This window comes from Schistocerca piceifrons, chromosome 1, assembly GCF_021461385.2.
Source record: "Schistocerca piceifrons isolate TAMUIC-IGC-003096 chromosome 1, iqSchPice1.1, whole genome shotgun sequence".
Lineage (NCBI taxonomy): Eukaryota > Metazoa > Arthropoda > Insecta > Orthoptera > Acrididae > Schistocerca > Schistocerca piceifrons.
The window spans coordinates 149,357,743-149,380,952 of record NC_060138.1 but is presented as its reverse complement, the minus strand read 5'-3'; the positions used below and the strand labels follow the sequence as shown (position 1 = coordinate 149,380,952).

At 38.0% G+C, this 23,210-nt stretch overlaps 1 protein-coding gene across 1 annotated transcript in view; it reads left to right on the top strand.

Moving 5' to 3' along the window:
• Positions 1 to 23,210, top strand: part of LOC124783678 (calcium-activated potassium channel slowpoke) — an 867,461-nt gene that overhangs the window by 164,562 nt on the left and 679,689 nt on the right. The window contains exon 6 of the mRNA XM_047254040.1: positions 17,725 to 17,816. Coding sequence (XP_047109996.1) covers positions 17,725 to 17,816 — 92 coding nt within the window. The remainder of the gene's footprint in view (positions 1 to 17,724; positions 17,817 to 23,210) is intronic.

Genomic DNA, 23,210 nt, shown 5'->3' with positions numbered 1-23,210 from the left:
GAAAGTGCAGGTCCAGTGGGTTATCTGAGATTGATGCCAGGATGATTACAGGACAGGAGGATGTGTTGTATCTGCATAGTTCAGAGAAGCTGGTCATGGAAGGAAGGATCCAGATGGTCTGGGTTGTGAAGCAGCCATTGAAATCGAGGGTGGTGTGCTCAGATGCATGTTCTTCCACCTGGGGGTCAACTTTGTTCTTGTTAACAGCTGGTTGGTCATAGCCATACCAATGTATAAAACTTTGCAGTGTTGGTGGCTTTCACAGGTGGTTGGTGGGAAAATTACAGTATTTTGAATGGTGGTCGTAACATCCTGTGAAACATTAATAATGTATTTTCTCAGAACTATCTTGAACAAATTGTACAGAAGCCCACTTATTATGGAAATATATTGGACCTAATGGCAACAAATAGATCTTATCTCTTAGAGGATTTCCACAGAAATACTAGTCTCACGGACCATGAAGCAGTTGTAGGAGCAACAGCTACCAAAGTACAAAGAGCAGTTAAAACAAGTAGAAGGATTCACATTTTCAACAAACAAGATAAAGAGTCAGCAATGTCATATCTCAATAAGGAATTCAAAGCATTTCATTCTGGAGGGAGCATGTAGAAGAAATGTGACCCAGGTTCAGAAGAATAGTTGACCATCCACTGTGCATAGACATGTATCTAGTACAACAGTTCATGTTGGGAAGACCCTCCACTGTGTACAGTCACTTTTAAAGAACCAGAGGCGACTGCATGTTGTTGTTGTTGTGGTCTTCAGTCCTGAGACTGGTTTGATGCAGCTCTCCATGCTACTCTATCCTGTGCAAGCTTCTTCATCTCCCAGTACCTACTGCAACCTACATCCTTCTGAATCTGCTTAGTGTATTCATCTCTTGGTCTCCCTCTACGATTTTTACCCTCCACGCTGCCCTCCAATACTAAATTGGTGATCCCTTGGTGCCTCAAAACATGTCCTACCAACCGATCCCTTGTTCTAGTCAAGTTGTGCCACAAACTTCTCTTCTCCCCAATCCTATTCAATACCTCCTCATTAGTTACGTGATCTACCCACCTTATCTTCAGCATTCTTCTGTAGCACCACATTTCGAAAGCTTCTATTCCCTTCTTGTCCAAACTAGTTATCATCCATGTTTCACTTCCATACATGGCTACACTCCATACAAATACTTTCAGAAACGACTTCCTGACACTTAAATCTATACTCGATGTTAACAAATTTCTCTTCTTCAGAAACGATTTCCTTGCCATTGCCAGTCTACATTTCATATCCTCTCTACTTCAACCGTCATCAGTTATTTTACTCCCTAAATAGCAAAACTCCTTTACTACTTGAAGTGTCTCATTTCCTAATCTAATTCCCTCAGCATCACCCGATTTAATTTGACTACATTCCATAATCCTCGTTTTGCTTTTGTTGATGTTCATCTTATATCCTCCTTTCAAGACACTGTCCATTCCGTTCAACTGTTCTTCCAAGTCCTTTGCTGTCTTTGACAGAATTACAATGTCATCGGCGAACCTCAAAGTTTTTATTTCTTCTCCATGAATTTTAATACCAACTCCGAATTTTTCTTTTGTTTCCTTTACTGCTTGCTCAATATACAGATTGAATAACATCGGGGAGAGGCTACAACCCTGTCTCACTCCTTTCCCAACCACTGCTTCCCTTTCATGCCCCTCGATTCTTATAACTGCCATCTGGTTTCTGTACAAATTGTAAATAGCCTTTCGCTCCCTGTATTTTACCCCTGTCACCTTCAGAATTTGAAAGAGAGTATTCCAGTTAACATTGTCAAAAGCTTTCTCTAAGTCTACAAATGCTAGAAACGTAGGTTTGCCTTTTCTTAATCTTTCTTCTAAGATAAGTCGTAAGGTTAGTATTGCCTCACGTGTTCCAACATTTCTACGGAATCCAAACTGATCTTCCCCGAGGTCCGCTTCTACGAGTTTTTCCACTCGTCTGTAAAGAATTCGTGTTAGTATTTTGCAGCTGTGATTTATTAAACTGATTGTTCGGTAATTTTCACATCTGTCAACACCTGCTTTCTTTGGGATTGGAATTACCATATTCTTCTTGAAGTCTGAGGGTATTTTGCCTGTCTCATACATCTTGCTCACCAGATGGTAAAGTTTTGTCATGACTAGCTCTCCCAAGGCCACCAGTAGTTCTAATGGAATGTTGTCTACTCCCGCGGCCTTGTTTCGACTCAGGTCTTTCAGTGCTCTGTCAAACTCTTCACGCAGTATGATATCTCCCATTTCATCTTCATCTACATCCTCTTCCATTTCCACAATATTGTCCTCAAGTACATCGCCCTTGTATAAACCCTCTATATACTCCTTTCAACTTTCTGCCTTCCCTTCTTTGCTTAGAACTGGGTTGCCATCTAAGCTCTTGATACTCATACAAGTGGTTCTCTTCTCTCCAAAGGTCTCTTTAATTTTCCTGTAGGCAGTATCTATCTTACCCCTAGTGAGACAAGCCTCTACATCCTTACATTTGTCCTCTAGCCATCCCTGCTTAGCCATTTTGCACTTCCTGTCGATCTCATTTTTGAGATGTTTGTATTCCTTTTTGCCTGCTTCATTCACTGCATTTTTATATTTTCTCCTTTCATCAATTAAATTCAATATTTCTTCTGTTATCCAAGGATTTCTATTAGCCCTCGTCTTTTTACCTACTTGATCGTCTGCTGCCTTCACTACTTCATCACTCAGAGCTACCCATTCTTCTTCTACTGTATTTCTTTCCCCCATTCCTGTCAATTGTTCCCTTACGCTCTCCCTGAAACTCTCTACAACCTCTGGTTCTTTCGGTTTATCCAGGTCCCATCTCATTATATTCCCACCTTTTTTCAGTTTCTCCAGTTTCAATCTGCAGTTCATAACCAATAGATTGTGGTCAGAATCCACATCTGCCCCTGGAAATGTCTTACAATTTGAAACCTGGTTCCTAAATCTCTGTCTTACCATTATATAATCTATCTGATACCTTTTAGTATCTCCAGGATTCTTCCAGGTATACAACCTTCTTTTATGATTCTTGAACCAAGTGTTAGCCATGATTAAGTTATGCTCTGTGCAAAATTCTACAAGGCAGCTTCCTCTTTCATTTCTTCCCCCCAATCCATATTCACCTACTATGTTTCCTTCTCTCCCTTTTCCTACTGATGAATTCCAGTCACCCATGACTATTAAATTTTCGTCTCCCTTCACTACCTGAATAATTTCTTTTATCTCGTCATACATTTCATCAATTTCCTCATCATCTGCAGAGCTAGTTGGCATATAAACTTGTACTACTGTAGTAGGCATGGGCTTTGTGTCTATCTTGGCCACAATAATGTGTTCACTATGCTGTTTGTAGTAGCTAACCCGCACTCCTATTTTTTTATTCATTATTAAACCTACCCTGCATTACCTCTATTTGATTTTGTATTTATAACCCTGTAATCACCAGACCAAAAGTCTTGTTCCTCCTGCCACCGAACTTCACTAATTCCCACTATGTCTAACTTTAACCTATCCATTTCCCTTTTTAAATTTTCTAACCTACCTGCCCGATTAAGGGATCTGACATTCCACGCTCCGATCCGTAGAACGCCAGTTTTCTTTCTCCTGATAACGACGTCCTCTTGAGCAGTCCCCGCCCAGAGATCCGAATTGGGGACTATTTTACCTCCGGCATATTTTACCCGAGAGGACGCCATCATCATTTAATCATACAGTAAAGCTGCATGTCCTCGGGAAAAATTACGGCTGTAGTTTCCCCTTGCTTTCAGCCGTTCGCAGTACCAGCACAGCAAGGCCGTTTTGGTTAATGTTACAAGGCCAGATCAGTCAATCATCCAGACCGTTGCCCCTGCAACTACTGAAAAGGCTGCTGCCCCTCTTCAGGAACCACATGTTTGCCTGGCCTCTCAACAGATACCCCTCCGTTGTGGTTGCACCTACGGTACGGCCATCTGTATCGCTGAGGCACGCAAGCCTCCCCACCAATGGCAAGGTCCATGGTTCATGGGGGAGGGCGACTGCATAACAGGTGTAAAACAAAGGTACGGCTGTAGCTAGGGAAGTGCTGAATAACTCATTTGGCTGTCACGAGGGCAATGTGTGAAGTAGTAGAATCATAGTAGAATATTATCGAAGGATCTCCTGTCAGTGATACCAAAGTTAGTATCCATACACTAACAGACAGGACAGGAACTGAAATTAAGGGTAGCAAATCAATATCAGAAATGCTGAATTCTACTTTCAATTGTTACATTACAAATGAAAATCCACTGATATTGCACCAGTTCAGTTCTTGCACCATTGTAAAGTTGAATGATATAGACATAAGTGTGAGTGGTGTTGACAAACAGCTGAAATCTTTAAAACTGGACAAAGCTCCAGAGCCCAATGAAATCTCTATCACATTCTATACAAATTTGCAGCTGAGGCAGCCTCTCTTTTAATCATAATCTACTACAGATCCCTCGAACAAAAAGTGATTCCCAGTAGTTGGAAGAAAGAAGAGGTCACACCTGTCTGCAAGGAGGATAGCAGAAATGATCCACAAATCTACCATCCAGTATCCTTGATATCCACTTCTTGTAGAATCTTGGAACATATTCTGGGCTCAAGGTTAATGGGGTATCTCAAATAGAATTACCTCCTCCCTGCCAGTCAGTATGGATTCAGGAAACATGGGTCATGTGAAACCCAACTCACAATGTTCTCACATGAGATCTTGAGAACAATCACGTAGCTACAGTGTTTCTTGATTCCAAAAAGCACTTGACTCAGTACCACAATATGCTTATTATCAAATGTATGATCATATGAGGTATGAAGTGAAATTTATGACTGGATTGGAGATTTCTTGGTAGGGAGGACACAGCATTTTATCTTGGATGGACAGTTCTTGATAGATGTAAAAGTAACTTTGGATGTTCACCAGGGAAATGTGTTGCAACCCTGTAAGTGCTCAGAGATATAAAATTGTGGACTTCACAAAATGAAAAACATAATGTCATATGACTACAGTATCAACATGTCACATTTGGAGTTAGTTAACTCATACAAATCTCTGGGTGTATAACATTGTAGGGGTATGAGATGGAATGGTCACATACATTCAGCTACAGGTGAAGCTGGTGACAGACTTCAGTTTATTGGTACTAAACTAAGGAAATGTAATAAGACGACAAAAGGAAATTACTTACAAATCACTTGTGTGACTCAAACTAGAACATTGCTCAAATGTGTGAACCTGTACAAGATAGGACCAACAAGGGCGTTTTGGTATTCAGAAAGGACAGTATGAATGGTCACAGATTTGTTTGACCCATGTGAGAGTGTCACAGAAATCCTGAAGATACTGAACTAGCGGATACCTGAAGATATATGCAAAGTATCCAGGGGGAAAGCGTACTTACAAAGTTTCAGAACCAACTTTAAATGATGAATCAATGAATGCCCTACAACGTCTATATGTTATTCCATTATGGATGTTGTTGTTGTGCTCTTCAGTCCTGAGACTGGTTTGATGCAGCTCTCCATGCTACTCTATCCTGTGCAAGCTTCTTCATCTCCCAGTACCTACTGCAGCCTACATCCTTCTGAATCTGCTTAGTGTATTCATCTCTCGGTCTCCCTCTACGATTTTTACCCTCCACGTGGCCCAATACTAAATTGGTGATCCCTCAATGTCTCAGAACGTGTTCTACCAACTGATCCCTTCTTCTAGTCAAGTTGTGCCACAAGCTCCTCTTCTCCCCATTTCTATTCAATACCTCCTCATTAGTTATGTGATCTACCCATCTAATCTTTAGCATTCTTCTGTAGCACCACATTATGGATAGTGAGGACATAATTAGATTAATTTCACTGTTCCCACATTTCATACAAAGCCTTAATAACTGGTATAGTGGGGTTACCTTCTGCTCTTGCCAGTGGTTTGCTGAACATGGATGTAGATGTAGATATAGATGCAGATATAGAGTAGTCTCTTTCCCAAGCTTGCTATTTTAGTGAACAAAGCATTTTATAGTCTAGTCTCAAATTCACTTAGCGAAAGAACTTTCAGTGTGGCAGGAAACATTACCTTGGACAGACGAAGCAGACTTGGTTGGAAGTGAGTTGATGATATTCTGACAATTCATTCTAATTACAATGCTAACAGGAAAATATTTAGAGGCAATTTTTTTCTGTTAGGTTTCTAATTTGTTAGGGTGTAACATTCACATATGTAAAATTGAATCAATAAAGCAGATAATTTTATAAAACAGTATTTTGGTTTTACATTCTAAGACAAACCATCATTTCAAACATTTCATTGCTTAAAATAAGTATTTTTCTCTTATTAATCATAATGGTGTCACATTTAGATGCTACCATGCATGAATATATGTGTACAGCATAATCAAATTGATGTGGTGTAGTGTCATCCTTCTGTGGAATTATATCAGAAGCCACACTGGCCTGCAGACATGCAGGGATACTACTGTATAATGGTCATAATAACAGAGCAGTGAGCACTTCAGACTTATTTATTTATTTATTTATTCCATGTGATCTGATGGTACACAGTGTGTTGCAGATGTCGGAAAATATCATTTAACATTGTTAACATGTATTAACGTAAGCCTATAGTATCCTAATGTATTATATTGCTCAATGTTTTCAGTTTAACACAAACAGCAAGATTATTGTTCTAAGTATTCATTTACAGAGTAAAAACAGTGACACAACAAGTATGACTTCACGGCTTTGCTAAATTTTATGTTGTCTTCAATGGACTTAATACTAGTGGGAAGATTGTTGAACAGTTGGAGGCCCATGTGGAAAACTCCCTTTTTACACAGTTGAGTGTTTGTACGTATAACATGCAGGTTTGCATTTTTCCTGGTGTTGTGTTCATGTATTTCACTACTTTTTACGACTCTGAGGTCAGTTGGCACTATGTGTTTTCTGAAGAATTTTAGAGTCTCAAGAATGTAGAGGCAAGGTAGTGTAAGGATTTCCAACTTTCTGAAGATGGGTTTGCAGGAGTCTCTTGGTTTGCTCCCAGTAATAATCCTCATTGCTCTCTTCTGGATTCTGAATGTGCTCAGAGCAGTTGGAGCATTTCCCCAGAATATTACACCATATTTTAGGTGGGCTTGTATATAAGCGTAGTATGCACTGGTTAATGTTTTCAGGCTAGCACATGTTTTCAGTACACTCAATGCATAACAGCCAGTACAAATCCTGGCATTTACCTTTCCTGTATGTGTATTCCATTTCAGGTTATCTTGAACCCATAGACCTAGGAATTTGAAAACAGTGTCAGTATCTATTGAATGGTTATTTATAGTGCCAGATGGCTGAGAGGAATTTGCATTTTGTGTTTTGTGGAAGTTCATGGAAGCTGTCTTTTTGGTGTTGATAGTTAATTTGTTGATTTTTGCCCAGTTGCTGAGTTGATCAGTAGCCAAGTTCACAGCTTTTTGCACAGCCTCTGTATTCTCCCCTTTGAGGAGTACAGTTGTGTGATCAGCAAATATTATTGTTTTGTGTGCATCAACATTCAGGCTCAAGTCATTAATATACAGGAGGAAAAGTAGGGGTCCCAATACTGAGCCCTGTGGAACACCTTGCTTTACAGTTTTATTACTTGATAGTATTTCGGTTATTGAGTTGCTTTGTCTATTAGTATATTTCATGCTGACTCTCTGCATCCGATTGGTTAGGAATGTAGCAATCCAGTTGTTTGCAATTCCTCTGATACCGTAGTGTTCTAATTTTTCCAGTAATATTTTGTGGTCAACAGTGTCAAAAGCCTTTGACAGATCCAGAAATATGCCTGTTATGGGTTGTTTTCTATCTAACAGTTCTAAAAGTGTATTTATGCAATCATATACTGCAGTTTCAGTAGATTTGTTGCTTCTGAACCCATGTTGAGCTAAACTTAGTAAATCTTTTTTTTTTTTCAATGAAGTCCATCATTTTTTTGGACATTATTTTTTCAAAAACTTTAGAAAAGCAGGATGAGATTGAGATAGGCCTGTAGTTATTCATATCTTTATTATCATCTTTTTTGGAGACAGGAATTACTTTAGAAAGCTTCAGAGCTTCAGGGAAGATACCTGCCTGGAGAGAACAGTCACAGAGGTGAGTTAATGGTTCAGCAATTGTGGGTTCACAATTTTTGATTACAGCTGCTGGGATACCATCAATTCCAGCTGAATATGAATTTTTTAACTCTCTGAGGGCTTTTGCAACATCATTTTCAGTGACTTTGGTAATGAAAATTGACTCTGCACATGTGTGATATTTTTGGTTTGCTGGTTGGTAATTTGTGTTAGGATTATTTTGGACCAGTTTTTCAGCTCTGCTTGTAAAGAAATTGTTGAATGAGTTCACCACAACTTCGGGATTGGATATAGATTCATTGTGGAGTTTGATTTCTATGTTCGTATGTGAAGCTTTCATTTCCCCTCTTTCCCTTTTTATGATATTCCACATTGCTTTTACTTTATTGCTGGATTTGTCAATTTACTCATCATTCTGCATCCTTTTTGCTTGTCTTATCACTCTTCTTAGGATACATGCGTAGTTTTTATAGTATTCTGTTAGTTGGGGGGAGTATTCTTTTATGTTTGCAAGAGATTTTTATAGCTGGTGTAATCCAACTCTTGTTTCTATTATTATTTACCCTTACTGGTTTTTGCGGAAAGGCCTCTTGAAAGTGGTGGATCATTTTGTCAAGAAATATGTTGAATTTCATGTTGACATCATTGGCTGTGTACATCTCTGTCCACTTTTCTTTACTAAGGAGGGCATTTAGCTTGTTCAAGTTCTCTTGGGTGAAAAACCTTCGTAAAGCTTTAGGTGGGACTGGGTTTGAGGTATCTTTGCTAACATCGACCTCTAGAATGACAGCTTGGTGGTCACTGAATCCTGCATTGTATACTTCTAGAGTTGGGTTAAGTTTATTTCTATTTGCAAAAATTTGATCTAGAGCTGTCTTGGATATGGGTGTTATTCTAGGTGGGCTCGTTTACAAGGCCATGCAGATTATAAGTTTTTGCAATGTTAATCAATGTTTCCCTGTTTCTGTTGTGGGTGAGAAAGTCTATATTAAAGTCACCACATATAATCACCTCCTGTTTCCACTGACTTATTTTGGACAGAAACAAGTCCATTTGTAACAGAAAATCATTAATACTACTGGAGGGGGGACGGTAGATTGTAGCTACAATTAGATTTAGATCTGTAAGCTTTATGGCTGCACATTCAAAGATCTTATCTGTTCCTATTTCCTTTAGGATAGGAAGTGTTGTTTAATGAAGATGGCAACCCCACCATGTCCATCATTTGATCTGGAGTAGTGTTCACACAATTTGAAGTTGGGTAGTGAGATTAGCTTAACCACATCAGTGCAGAGCCAGTGCTCTGCTAGGCGTACTACTGAGATATCACAGAGTTCACTGGTCAGCAAAATGCTTAAGTCATCAGTTTTGTTGCTCAACGATTGGACATTGTGATAATAGATTTTCAGGTCTGAGTGGGGTTTACTCAGGGGGTTCGAAGTCATATTTACTGTGTCACTGACCTTTAGTTTAAATTGTGCTGTATCCCATGTATGTTGACTTCTGAGCAGTTGTGCTGGTTCTGTTGGTCGTCCTTGGCAGCCATCTCATCTTCCAGGTGGGCCTGAAAAGTATCCACATGCACTTCACACTGTTGAGACATCACATTGACGTTTTGGAGGGATGTCTCGATAATGTTCACCATCACATTATTGATCCTTTCAGGTTCCTGGCCTTTTTGAGGGGTCAGGGGGTTTGTGTTTCGTCTCTGTGACTTCGTGACCCATTTGTCTAGTGTAGTTTGCACAGTATGTCCACTATTACTCTTTTTATTTCCCATCTTGTTTGTCTTTATCCAATTGCTTATTAGCGTCTGTTTATGGTTTCTGACTTTTGTTTTCTTATTGTCACCCATAGTTGTCAGGAAGGCCAGTCTATTGCAGATAATCTCCTTGCCACATTTGTTTAGGTGTAAGCCATGTGTTGTGAAGTGGTTTCTGGCTAGTCTCTCTATTTCAAAGTTCACAGCAATTCTTTTTTTGTATGCGTGTTTAGCTAAATTCAGAGCCTGTATCAGGTGGAGGTTTGCAGTATTAATTTTACTATTTAAATTTTGAACATCATATCTCCTGGGTATAGGATGGATAATGATATTCATTTTGTGACTTAGAGCGAGTATTGGTTCCAATGGTTCTACCACATGCTTCAACATTAGATCGAGAGGTTTGTCTATGTCATTAGAAACCCTTTTACAATCAAAGTATCACGTGTACCGAAGCTTCTTGTCAAATATTCTGCGTTTTTTTATCTCTTCTTTTAGTGGGGCTCCAGGTTTTACTATGCTTTTTACCTGGTATGAGGGCCCTAGTATGTCTTGCAGTATTTGAGCACAGTCTCTTCCATGACTGTCACTTAATGTTAGTACTTTCATTTTTTCCGAGATTTTCTTGCTATGTAACGTTCTGGAATTTCTTTCGTTTTTGTCCTGCACATATATTGGTGCTTGAGAGATTATGTTCGTCGGCGGATTATTCATACACTTTGTGACGGATTGTTCACTTTGGGTTAATTTTTGCGTAAGATATTGAGCAAAGTTAGACTGCAAATTGACCTTGCTAGCATCTTGCACACGGCGGTTATCAGTAGTTACACTTTTAAAATCACTTTCTGGATCCATTTCACGTAGGCGTACCCCCACATTAGCTTTGTTTTCAGTTGCAGTTTGTTTACATTCAGATTTTACAGGGCTATGATCACATGTGGCACTAGACAACACACGATTTCTGAGCATTGCATTCTGAGCACGATTTACGGCTTGACTATCTCTTGTAGTACATTGTCCCGTCAAACGCCAGTTTTTGTCACCGATATTTACATTCGGTGTGCGGATAACTAGTTCATTGTTCGTGGTTTTATTGGTTACTGCCACTTCAAGTTCATTACACTTCACTAATAGTTCATGAAACTTCACCAGCAGGCTTTCAAGCTTCAGGTTGAGGTCCATTATTTCTTGTTTCAACGATATAATTATGTGATCCTGCGTTTTTAGAGTATTGTTTTCTTTGGATTCAGTTGCTTGTATGATGCACTGGCGGCATGTCCACTGTTCTTCACTGTTAAAGTATTTCAGGTTAACTTTGACGCATTTTTTGTGATACCAATAATTACAGTTAATACACAGAATACCTCATATAACTCTTTTCGAACATACACTCCTGGAAATTGAAATAAGAACACCGTGAATTCATTGTCCCAGGAAGGGGAAACTTTATTGACACATTCCTGGGGTCAGATACATCACATGATCACACTGACAGAACCACAGGCACATAGACACAGGCAACAGAGCATGCACAATGTCGGCACTAGTACAGTGTATATCCACCTTTCGCAGCAATGCAGGCTGCTATTCTCCCATGGAGACGATCGTAGAGATGCTGGATGTAGTCCTGTGGAACGGCTCGCCATGGCATTTCCACCTGGCGCCTCAGTTGGACCAACGTTTGTGCTGGACGTGCAGAACGAGTGAGACAACGCTTCATCCAGTCCCAAACATTCTCAATGGGGGACAGATCCGGAGATCTTGCTGGCCAGGGTAGTTGACTTACACCTTCTAGAGCACGTTGGGTGGCACGGGATACATGCGGACGTGCATTGTCCTGTTGGAACAGCAAGTTCCCTTGCCGGTCTAGGAATGGTAGAACGATGGGTTCGATGACGGTTTGGATGTACCGTGCACTATTCAGTGTCCCCTCGACGATCACCAGTGGTGTACGGCCAGTGTAGGAGATCGCTCCCCACACCATGATGCCGGGTGTTGGCCCTGTGTGCCTCGGTCGTATGCAGTCCTGATTGTGGCGCTCACCTGCACGGCGCCAAACACGCATACGACCATCATTGGCACCAAGGCAGAAGCGACTCTCATCGCTGAAGACGACACGTCTCCATTCGTCCCTCCATTCACGCCTGTCGCGACACCACTGGAGGCGGGCTGCACGATGTTGGGGCGTGAGTGGAAGACGGCCTAATGGTGTGCGGGACCGTGGCCCAGCTTCATGGAGACGGTTGCGAATGGTCCTCGCCGATACCCCAGGAGCAACAGTGTCCCTAATTTGCTGGGAAGTGGCGGTGCGGTCCCCTACGGCACTGCGTAGGATCCTACGGTCTTGGCGTGCATCCGTGCGTCGCTGCGGTCCGGTCCCAGGTCGACGGGCACGTGCACCTTCCGCCGACCACTGGCGACAACATCGATGTACTGTGGAGACCTCACGCCCCACGTGTTGAGCAATTCGGCGGTACGTCCACCCGGCCTCCCGCATGCCCACTATACGCCCTCGCTCAAAGTCCGTCAACTGCACATACGGTTCACGTCCACGCTGTCGCGGCATGCTACCAGTGTTAAAGACTGCGATGGAGCTCCGTATGCCACGGCAAACTGGCTGACACTGACGGCGGCGATGCACAAATGCTGCGCAGCTAGCGCCATTCGACGGCCAACAACGCGGTTCCTGGTGTGTCCGCTGTGCCGTGCGTGTGATCATTGCTTGTACAGCCCTCTCGCAGTGTCCGGAGCAAGTGTGGTGGGTCTGACACACCGGTGTCAATGTGTTCTTTTTTCCATTTCCAGGAGTGTATTTTGCACTTATTACGGTCGAAATTCGTTGGAACTGTGGGATCGGCAATTTGTACACTTTTACCCGGCGCCATCTTGCTTCCACCTCCTCCTCCTCCCCCCAGGGTGCATTGTTTGATTACAACTTGCATTTATATTTGAGGATGCCATGCCTGAGATGGTGGGCTCAGGCAAATAATATCCCTAATCTGCAGACCTCTAATTGGCCACAGACGGTTCAGATGGTAAAGAGTAATGGTAGCCAAAGGTATTGGTTAGAGTTTCATTTAGTTGGAGTTTCATTCTAGCACACAGCTTCAATCTGTCAGTAATCTTCAACTGACTTACATTAGACTTTTTGACATGTACTTAATACTTACCCATTTCTTCTTCTTCTTCTACTTCTTCTTCTTATTTATTGCCCAATTTCGAAATAAGCACTAAAGTACCACACAAATCGATTACCTGTTGTAACTAACAGCTAACTCTGAATTCATTCATTCATTCACTTATTTTGCTGTTCATTTGATCTACTGTTGGAGTGTATTATATTAGACAGGAAGAAGATGACCAAGCTTTTAATCCACATGGGTGGCTTGTAGCATCTAATTTACAGTACAACACCAAGTCTCTTTCAGTGTCTCAAGCCATCTCTTATCTTTTGGCTTACCGAACATGTGCTTGTTCATTCTATTTGAGAGCAAATTTTATACTATGACTCACACTGACTACTCAGAATTTATATAACCAACTGATCTGGCTATGTCCCTGATTGATTACGATTATAATTTATGTATTTGTCATGAGTATTCTACACTCACATTACACTGCTTTGAATGTGGCAGCTGCTTGAGTTAGAAACATGTAAAGGGCAAGTATAAGAGACTGTTGGTATGTGTACAGAAGGTGAGTTGTTCTTGGTGTGATTTTAGTGTTATTTTTGACAACAACATAACTTACAGATGGGCCAGATAATTAGTTAGACTTTGAACAGGAAGTATGAGAGAGAAGAAATTTGGATATTCAGTCAAGGGAGTAGGAAATTTGGGGAGTAGGCAGACACTACTAGCAAAGTTACAGTTGTAAAGAAATGCAGAGATCATCACTTCTACCCAGAATGCAAGGAATTGGATGGAAAACAACATGGCTGAGGGAAACAAGAATGTGCAATTCCTAGTATATTCAACACAGTGAAGACTATAATCCATCCTCTCTTCAAATTTCATGTCCTATTTCTTTAAATATGGACACCGTCCTATAATTTTCATACTTTCGTTTGCCCCTTTACCCCCTGTCATCAGAAAATAACCAGCAATGTATCATTTGGTGCATTGACACTTTTCAATCATTACTAGTTTGGACTGAAACATATATTATTCATAAAAAGTGAGGTGACACATTCCACCAACTCTCTTCATAACAGCATTTTATAATTATTGTAATTGATTGCCAGTGTTTGTTCTAAAGTATGGTACAGCTTTTTCATCAGAGCTTCAGTTGTCTGCTTAGAGAACTATGTTTTGAAGTATAAGTTGGCAGTTAACAATATTAAAAAGTAAATACTATCTTAAAGACAATTATTTAATTTGGCTTTTAACTTATGTCACCATTTTTGGCTTATAAGAGAATCTGCTGTAACAGTCTGTTTAGTGTTCTGTTTTAATTCTTTTTGATTGCCTCTGATTCGTGTGGTATGTGAATCCCATTCTATTGCATGTCTGTAACCTAGGTTTTGTTTTGTCACAAGCATTTGATGATTCTGTATTATTGTTTTTTAAGTACTGTCATTGAACTAAATATCAAACCTGAAAACAATTTGTAAAATGTTGAGTGATGTTCAGAACACATATTTTTATAAGGAGTTAAAAAGAGAAGTATTATACAAGTTTTATGAGTGTTTTAAATATCTTGATGTGGACTGCTATGACACGTTTCCGTGGTTTACAGTCCCTTGACTCACTAACAGTTATAATTAGGCGTGAGTAATAATAACCAGGTTGTTTCTGTTTTTAGTGAAAATTGATTTTAAACAGTCAAAAAGAAAGAAATTTGTTATGATGGCTGCATCACTGAGTGTGAAAGTTCAATGAGTATAATGTCTCTCTCTCTCTCCCTCTCTCTCTCTCTCTCTCACTAACTCCAAGAGTTATCCACAAGTCCTTAATTTGCTGTAGTGTTCTCAGAATTGTCATCATAAAGATCTGTTAGTTCATCCTGAATATTCTCATAATATGCGGGAATAAATCAACGAATGTTTTTTTCATCAGATCAGAAATTTGCTAATAGGAATGTGAAAATTTCATCTATCAGTGACACTAGCATATTTTTTGTTACAGTAATTCAAATGTTCCTTCTAGCTTGTCAGAAAAGAATGAAAATAGTTTCTCCAAGTCATATGTTTGTTTTTAGAACCATCTATAAACTACTTGGTAAATTACTATGACAGACACGATCAGTATATGGTGGTGTGTATTCTTGCACAAAATATCAGTGTAGGAAATAGGAAAGTTGTGCACAATGCCTTTGTGCCAAATAAAGTTATGATACATTTTACAACAAAATCAAAGTAAACAGACAAAGAAAGAAATTCTAGCTGTGCCACAAGTGACAACATTTTACTATATTAAAAGTTGATGTAGGTACAGCTGTTACGGTGGAATAGTGTTAACACATGCTTCCTCTTTACTTTCTCAATTTATTTAATTCTTTTGCTCCAAGTGCTATTAGCAGATGATTTGTTGCCCTTCTCAAGCATGAGCAGTTTACCCATAATTCTTTACATTTCTTTGTAATGTGAAGCAAAGAAATTACAGCTGCCTGTCAACACTGACTTGCATTTCACTTTGTCGAATATTTCGGATTTCAATCTCTTGCCTGTCAGATTTTGTTAATAATTTCCTGTATGATATGTACTTGCTTTTATTCAATAATATCTAACTTTTGTGTTTGCAGATTTTTGTATTATTGTAGAACTGTTTAACTAGTCAATTTTTTATTAAATTGGCTTCTGAGTCTTGCTTGGATTTTGTAATTTGTAATATTTTTGTATGTTATGTTTATGGAATATGGGTGTTATCGTTTTATGGATAAGTTTTTTTAAGTCAGTAAATTTTATGTTGGAATGGATTTTAAAGTTTTATCTATAATTTTTAACCTTTCTTTTAAAATTTGAAATTTTTAAAATTAATGAATACAAAGAAATGACACACAGCTCATATATCTGCAAATAATAGTCCACTTTTGCATGCACACTTTTGTACAGGTGTGTGTGACCACACACAGTCAGGCAGATGCGTGCGCATGAGTAACTGGGAGGGGGGGATGCGTACATGCACACTCTCTCTCTCTCTCTCTCTCTCTCTCTCTCTCTCTCTCTCTCTCACACACACACACACACACACACACACACACACACACACACACACACACACCCTTGATCACTAGCTTCTCATATTGCTTTCATTTATTGTCAGTTATAGCCTGTAGTTCTTTATTTACCAGTTTCATCAAATTCCAGGAAATCTGCATACTGTTTGATAGATTATTTTTGCAAAATTGTTGACATTACATCATTTTATGATTCTTGAAAAATTCAAGATTTAGAAGCATAGCTTTTGCGAGTGGTTCAAAGTCGAAGAAATATGTTGAGCTTGTTTCTGCTGCTGTGTTAGTACAGGAGAATTTAAAGATTTTAAGTTTCCAGCATGAAAAAGCTGCATATTCTGTATTCAGTCAGAAAAGTTTTCTTGCCTCCATTGTCTGCAAATCTTCCTGAGTTATGGAGCTGCTGGTGGTTCTATGTAGGCGGTGTTTGCCAGTTGGATCCCAGAGATCACCGAGTTGGCTGGCAACCGCTGCAAATACGGAGGGCAATACAAGCGGGAACGTGGACGGAGGTACTCGCGTAATGTCATAGACATTCGTTACACAATTACTTGAAGCCTTCCCAGTTTTTCAGTATGATCTTTTACAATATTTTTGATAAACTAAACACCTTTTATAGAAGGGTTTTGTGAATGATTTGATTTAAATTAGGCTTGAATTTTAATACAGATATTAATGACTGTCCATCTACCACTGTAGCCAATGCAGGTACATGATAGTATGTAATGGTTTCTTGGTGGCATGCCTTGATTGATATCAGAATGTTTTCATACTAGGCTTTCTCTGGGTTCTGAGGGCCTGTTGCTACATAGAGTAGAGTTGATATCATGCTAGTCCACTGCGGCTGATTTAATATTCCTGTAGAATGCACTCACTGCCTTATTAATCGCTTTAGATATTCAAAATACACCCCTCACTTACTGTAATTTTATTATTTGTTGTTTTCTGCACTAGTGGTGCTACATTAACACTCTTCCGAGACATATAGTGTCCCTCTTTGTAAGATTGCTAAAGAAAGCAATCCGGGATACAGCTATGTTTATTAAAAGATATCGTCTCTCAGCAGTGATAGCTGAAAGCCTACAGAAGCAGTTCATATCATTCAAATGAGCCAGGTGTCACCATGGCTGTACACCAAGAAACATTGGCTCGTTGGTGGATGTGATGCAATTACCTTACTTACCTAAATGCAGGTTATGTGTTTGCTAGATAGATAGTGTTGTAGGAAGACACAGCACATTCTGTGATAAAGTGCACAGTTGTACTGCCACTGTTTTGGTGTCTTAGCAAACACATCATTGTGATTGGGTAATTATGGTACATGTTATTTGCGAAAGCTAAATCTTGGAATGTGCTTGCTGAAGGAAAATAACTTTGTGCCTGGAGCTAACAAGCCATGGTTTCTGTGTGTGTGTTATAGTTTTAACAGTAATTGATAACCAAACAACATGATTCCATGGTATATGATGAGAACTTTTCTATTTGCCAAAAGCTGGCACCTGTGTCCCAGAAGAAGCACTTACATTGCTTTCCGTGTTCCACTATAAAATCTAGTCTTTTCAGTCTCTTGTATCATTCATTCAATTGTCATTATTCATTCGAGTGTTTTTGTGTCTTGTTCTGTTTTATCCCTTCATGCCATGACGACCCCCGTGTATAGGCCATTTTCGCAAGTTGTATCCCCGAGATTATTGATCTGATTGGGACTAGACCCAAGTACGGCGGCACCTTGAAGAATGAACGCGGCAGAAGGTGAGACAATTAGCCTAACAAGTCTGTCGAGAAAACAAAGAAAAATTATTAAGGAGTTCTTTTGTCCAAATGCATCTGTATCTTTACTAGTTAATATTAAATTTCATTTCATAAATAAATAAAAATTAATTTTGATCATGTTATAATTAAATAGCAAATTATCGTCATATGTCACAGTATTTTAGCTTGCTCAGCAACCATGTTATTGGAAATAACTTCTTTCATTAATCATATGATGCAGTGACTAAGGATAAAAATCTGTCATTTAAACAGTGTTATAAATATATCCTCCACTTTGATTATTGTTGTGGTAATCATTGTTTTAATCTGACTTTTCCTGATGTTGCTATTATTTTAGTTTCCTTATAATTTTTCCTCTGATAAGATGCAAACCAACCCTTGTTCATTTGTATCTAGTGCTAATTGATTGTTGCATTCTTTAACCAACAGTGATCCTGTCCAGTGGCAGATCTGAATTCATGAAATGCTATAAATTCTCAGATTTGTGTATGTGGTGCCAAACTGTCATATTCTGTTGTAACAGCAAAGAGACACGTTTTGAAATTTTGTGCTTTATCTAGTATTTATTATATCCATATTATGTCCACAATTAATGGCCCAAAGAAAGCAATTTTTCAAAAATATATTCATCATAATTCTCTTGTAACTTGAAATTCTTTCAGTGACAGGCAATGTCTTTTGGATAGGAATATTATTAGTTTAAATCCATTACATGACTTTAAACGTGCAAGAAAAATATTTTAAGGACAAAAAATGGTTCCCACAATAGTTTGCAATTGCTACACATCTGCTACAGAAGAATTAAAGATCAAAATGTTGTATATTACACTTTCTCTATCAATGCATTATGGCAACAGGATGTACCCATCCCACTACCTCTCCAGCTACTTGTTCGTACTGTTGTCTAGCAGAAGAATTTTGACAACAGTTTCATTTACAGGTTAGATGCTTAAGCTGCAGGTCTGCTCCCCATTTGGAGCTTATATTGTGAGCACCACGTGATCAAACTTATGAGTAGTACCTAACAGTAATCACATAGGTGGTTTCTTTCTTCATGCACGTTGCTGGTGTTCATGTTGAAAGGAGATAAATGATATATTTAATGAAGTTCTTTTTTTCACAGTTAAGGTCGGTTGATAGGAAAGTTTTTGTCTGTTATTTACAACTTACTGTGGTTTTGTGTATTCAGAGGATATTGAGAATCATAAATTAAGCATGATCTGTTTTTGTATATGTTTTCTCATATTTTCATTGCTGTAAATGGCACATTTTTTACCAGTAACATCTGTGAAACATGTTAATTATTGATTGATATACCTGAAAACCAATGGTCTCCAGAGCTAAAAAGCAAATTGTAGTGGATACTATTGAACATAACAATAAATAAAAGTACAGTAGAATACTTTATTTCATATTATTTTATCACACTGTGTTTGACAAAATACTTCAAAACATTCATAAAGGTGGAAAATTTGTGTTTTGAATGTACATTTGATTGAAAATGAGAATGGAACTGATCATACACACTTTGCTGTTATGTCTAGGAAGAAGTGCATAACTTCTTCGTATGCTTTCATCCAGTTTACTCTCATGATGTCATGATTTTAGGATAAAGCTGGTTTTGTGTTTGTCTTCCATGATTTCATCATTTAGATTAACAAGTTGAATTTTGCAAGTCTGAAACACAAAGTTTCTTTTACACATTAGTATGTGAGAACATTCTTATTTTAATGCCTGATATACTGAAGTGCTGTACTGTATGCTAGAAAAATTACTGATATAGTAATTATCAGAGGAATGCTTTCATTGTTAAAGTTAACTGTGACAGAAAATTACTTCCTGCCAGTTAACAGAAAATGTGGTAAATTTATATTTGTGTTCATACAGCAGGATAATGTTCAGTTATCTGATAATGGATTAACACTAAAAGAAAATATTTTATTTAAACATTACTGCTACCAATAAATAGCTGACAAAATATAAGACAGTAATTTTTCAGTGAAGGTTTAACCTAGGAAAGGATTTTAAAGTATTTGATTTAAGAAATGGAGAGTGGTTTGCAACTAAAATTTTAGACCTAATAATTAATTTACTCTCTAGAAAATGAATTGGATTCAGATGAACTCTGGTGCATGTACCAACATAAGCAACCAGAATATCTAATATGACTATATGACTTCCCTGAAACTGTGTTGAGCAGACATTTGATTTTGAGTTATACAGCTCAAGCAGGAAGGACTACAATATTTTCTCGGAAGTGTGCTTAGCTGTGTTATGTCATACTGACATTAATGCCACCATGGCAAAATAAGTTTTAACTAGCGTAGAGTGAAGCTGTTAGGGTAGGTTGTGGCTCTGTTTCCAAAACTATTTAACAGTGTTTATCTTTTGCCAAAGAGCATAGTATTCACAGAATAGTTTGGCTAGTGAAAGAATGAAAGCTAATTTTTTAGTGTAGCATGGTAAAATATTTTAGGCTCAATTAACTTCAATCATTAGTTTTAGCAACCTTCACCCTTTTCCCAGAATTGCAGGTTATTAGTGGTAGGAGCCATATTGCATGTATTAACTTTGCTTGATTGATATATATATATATATAGGCAGCTATCTTGAATTTTTGAAAACTGAAGTGGAATTAACAGCTTAGCATGCAAAAACTGCAGCTTTTGCAGTGCACATTTGGCTAAGCATAGTCTTTAACTGTCTTTCATCAAGCCTCAGTCATTGGTTGGATGTTAATTATCATAATTATAATGTGCCATATACCTTACTGCCTTCAGGTTGATGTAACTGTGCTGTGAAGTACTGATGTAAATGTCTTGACTGTGCTTTTGCACCCACTCCAGCCACAAGGACAGCAGGTATATGGTGCATTAGGAACTGGTCTTAATTTTGTAGATTCAAAAGAAAAAGAAAGACATTTTTGCACTACAATGTCTTTGCACAGGATTGTACATTTCAGAATGTTGAACAGTATGAATTACTGCTAACTATTATTAAAAGGAATTTCCATGTTAAGGTTGTTTATGTGAAAGTTTCACAGTTTTGTGTCATATAATATTCTGTTATTTGATTATTCAGACTATTCTGTGGGAGGCATATGTACCATGGTGAAGCCATTGACCAAACATGACACACATAGCTTTGTTTCAATTATTTGTTTTATCTTAAAGTCAAAGGACAAAAAACCCTCATAAACTGAGCAACTCAGAAAAGATATGAGGAGTTGATAATTTAACTGTGAGTATGTGAGGTCACCTCCAAGCTACTCACTGTGACATTGAAAAATTTTATCAGATTTGCTCTATCACATTAAATTACTAAATATTATATTAAACAAACAAAACAAAAAATATCTTACTGAATTTTTGTTTGTAAAATACAAATATTTGTTATGTAGAAGCTTAGTTAACTGTGTTTTGTGAAAATGAAGTATGATCTCTGAAAGCATGAAGTAACATTGATTTTTTAAGAGGGCAAGAAGTGATGAAGGTTAAATACTATTCATAAATTAGTAAATGTTTTACATTCCAACTGGATGAGTATTATTTGTTTGTGGAATTAGCTGGTTGTTGACTCAGTTACTGCAGAAAGTGTAGGTTTATGTATCATGCTAAATAACAGTAGTGTCCAATATGTGATACATAGTTCCATGAGACTAAGTTTATACTGAACTTTTCTTTTAATGTTTCATTGCTCTGCTTCAATTTTTCCCATGCTATTTTCAATATATTTCTCCTATATATTTTACTTGCCTTACTTGTGGAATCTTTTCCATAATTCTTTTTCAAAATGGTTGCCGTTTTTGTTAAGCCAGTCATACACACCAATTTTTACATCTTTTATGAGCACTTATTTCATTGTTCTCATTTAAGTTGTTGAGTCTTCTGCTTTCCCTTCTGTCAACTTTTCATCACCCATACATTTTCCTTTCTTGTTTTACTGGCTATCACTTTTCCTGCTCAGGTAAACACTCCTCTAAATGTAAATGAGCAGAAACAATGTTCATTAAAGGTGTTCACAACTTTCCCTTCTTTTAGATTATGTATTTGAAATTCTTGGTATAATTTTATAGCTACATAATCATCACGTTGTTTGGTCAGGTTTCATTTAGATTGTGTAACCATTAGTATGTTACATACGTTCCATTAGCATTCAGTCATAGGATGAATGTATGATTCACATTCATTGCTAGTTTATTTTCATTTGGATAGTAAATTACTTTTCTGCTGCAATTAATTTGCAATTCAAATATTCAAATTCCATTACATTTCTGTGGTTGATGTAACCATGGAAGAAAAAGGTTAAAAAGTGGGAAATTGTGGTTATTTATAATTACTACAATTATTGAAGTAGGTTGTAGCAAAGTCCACAATCCATTAATTGATACGTGATTGGAAAATAGCTATAAATAGCTCTAAATGATAAGTTTTATTATGCTAAAAATGTTTTCAGTATTAAGTATGTCAGTTTTAATGTTGATTAAAAAACTAAGAGCACACTACTTCACAGAATTCCATTGGAAAATTCTGATCAAATAGTAGATGTGCACTTTCAAGGCTGCTGCTGTTCAATTCTCAACTGAATATTTGAGCTCATTTCTTGGTTAATGAATTTTAGTGTCTTTTAACAGTTGAGGGACATACCTTTTCTAAGGAGTGTGGTCCATTAAGAGCAGTTGCATATGTTTCCTTAAGCTTTAAATGTGGTTTGTAAACCATACTTTATATTGGCCACTCAGGGATAGTCTCAGAGGCACCAGTCATAGCGTTATATTTTTTGTATTAGATCTACAACTTTGCTTCTGCTGTTATTTCTTGGGAGTTTGAGGCTTTATTGTGAAAAACATAAAACAACTTTGATTCAGAGATTGACCATTGTTGTCCACAACTTTCTCCCTTCTTTCGAGCACTATATAAATCCCACAGCAGAAGAACTGGGCTTCTTTTGAGTAGATCTGTGAATTGATCAAATTTTACACTTGTTTATATGACCAAAAGAGCTGGTCAGCCAGAATGATCAATGTCTTGAGAATAAGACATGTGGGGCTGGAGTTCTCATTTCAATGTTTCCAAGTATATTTTGACGTTTTTTGTGACATATAGTCAAGCATTGTCATGCTGCAAAATCAACTTTTCATCTATATCACTGTATTGTGGCTGGCTGGCTCAAATGCATCAATTGCTTTTGATAACAATCTGCAGTGATTATTTCCATCTGTTTAAGTAACTGCAAGAACCTTCTCCCTTCCACCGCCATTCCAAGCTTCAATGTCAAAATCACCATCATTGTTGTACTGCAACCATTCTCAGCATGTTCTGTCACTAGTGGTTGCCTCACCATAGGTCTTAACCAGCATTTTGTGAACCTTAA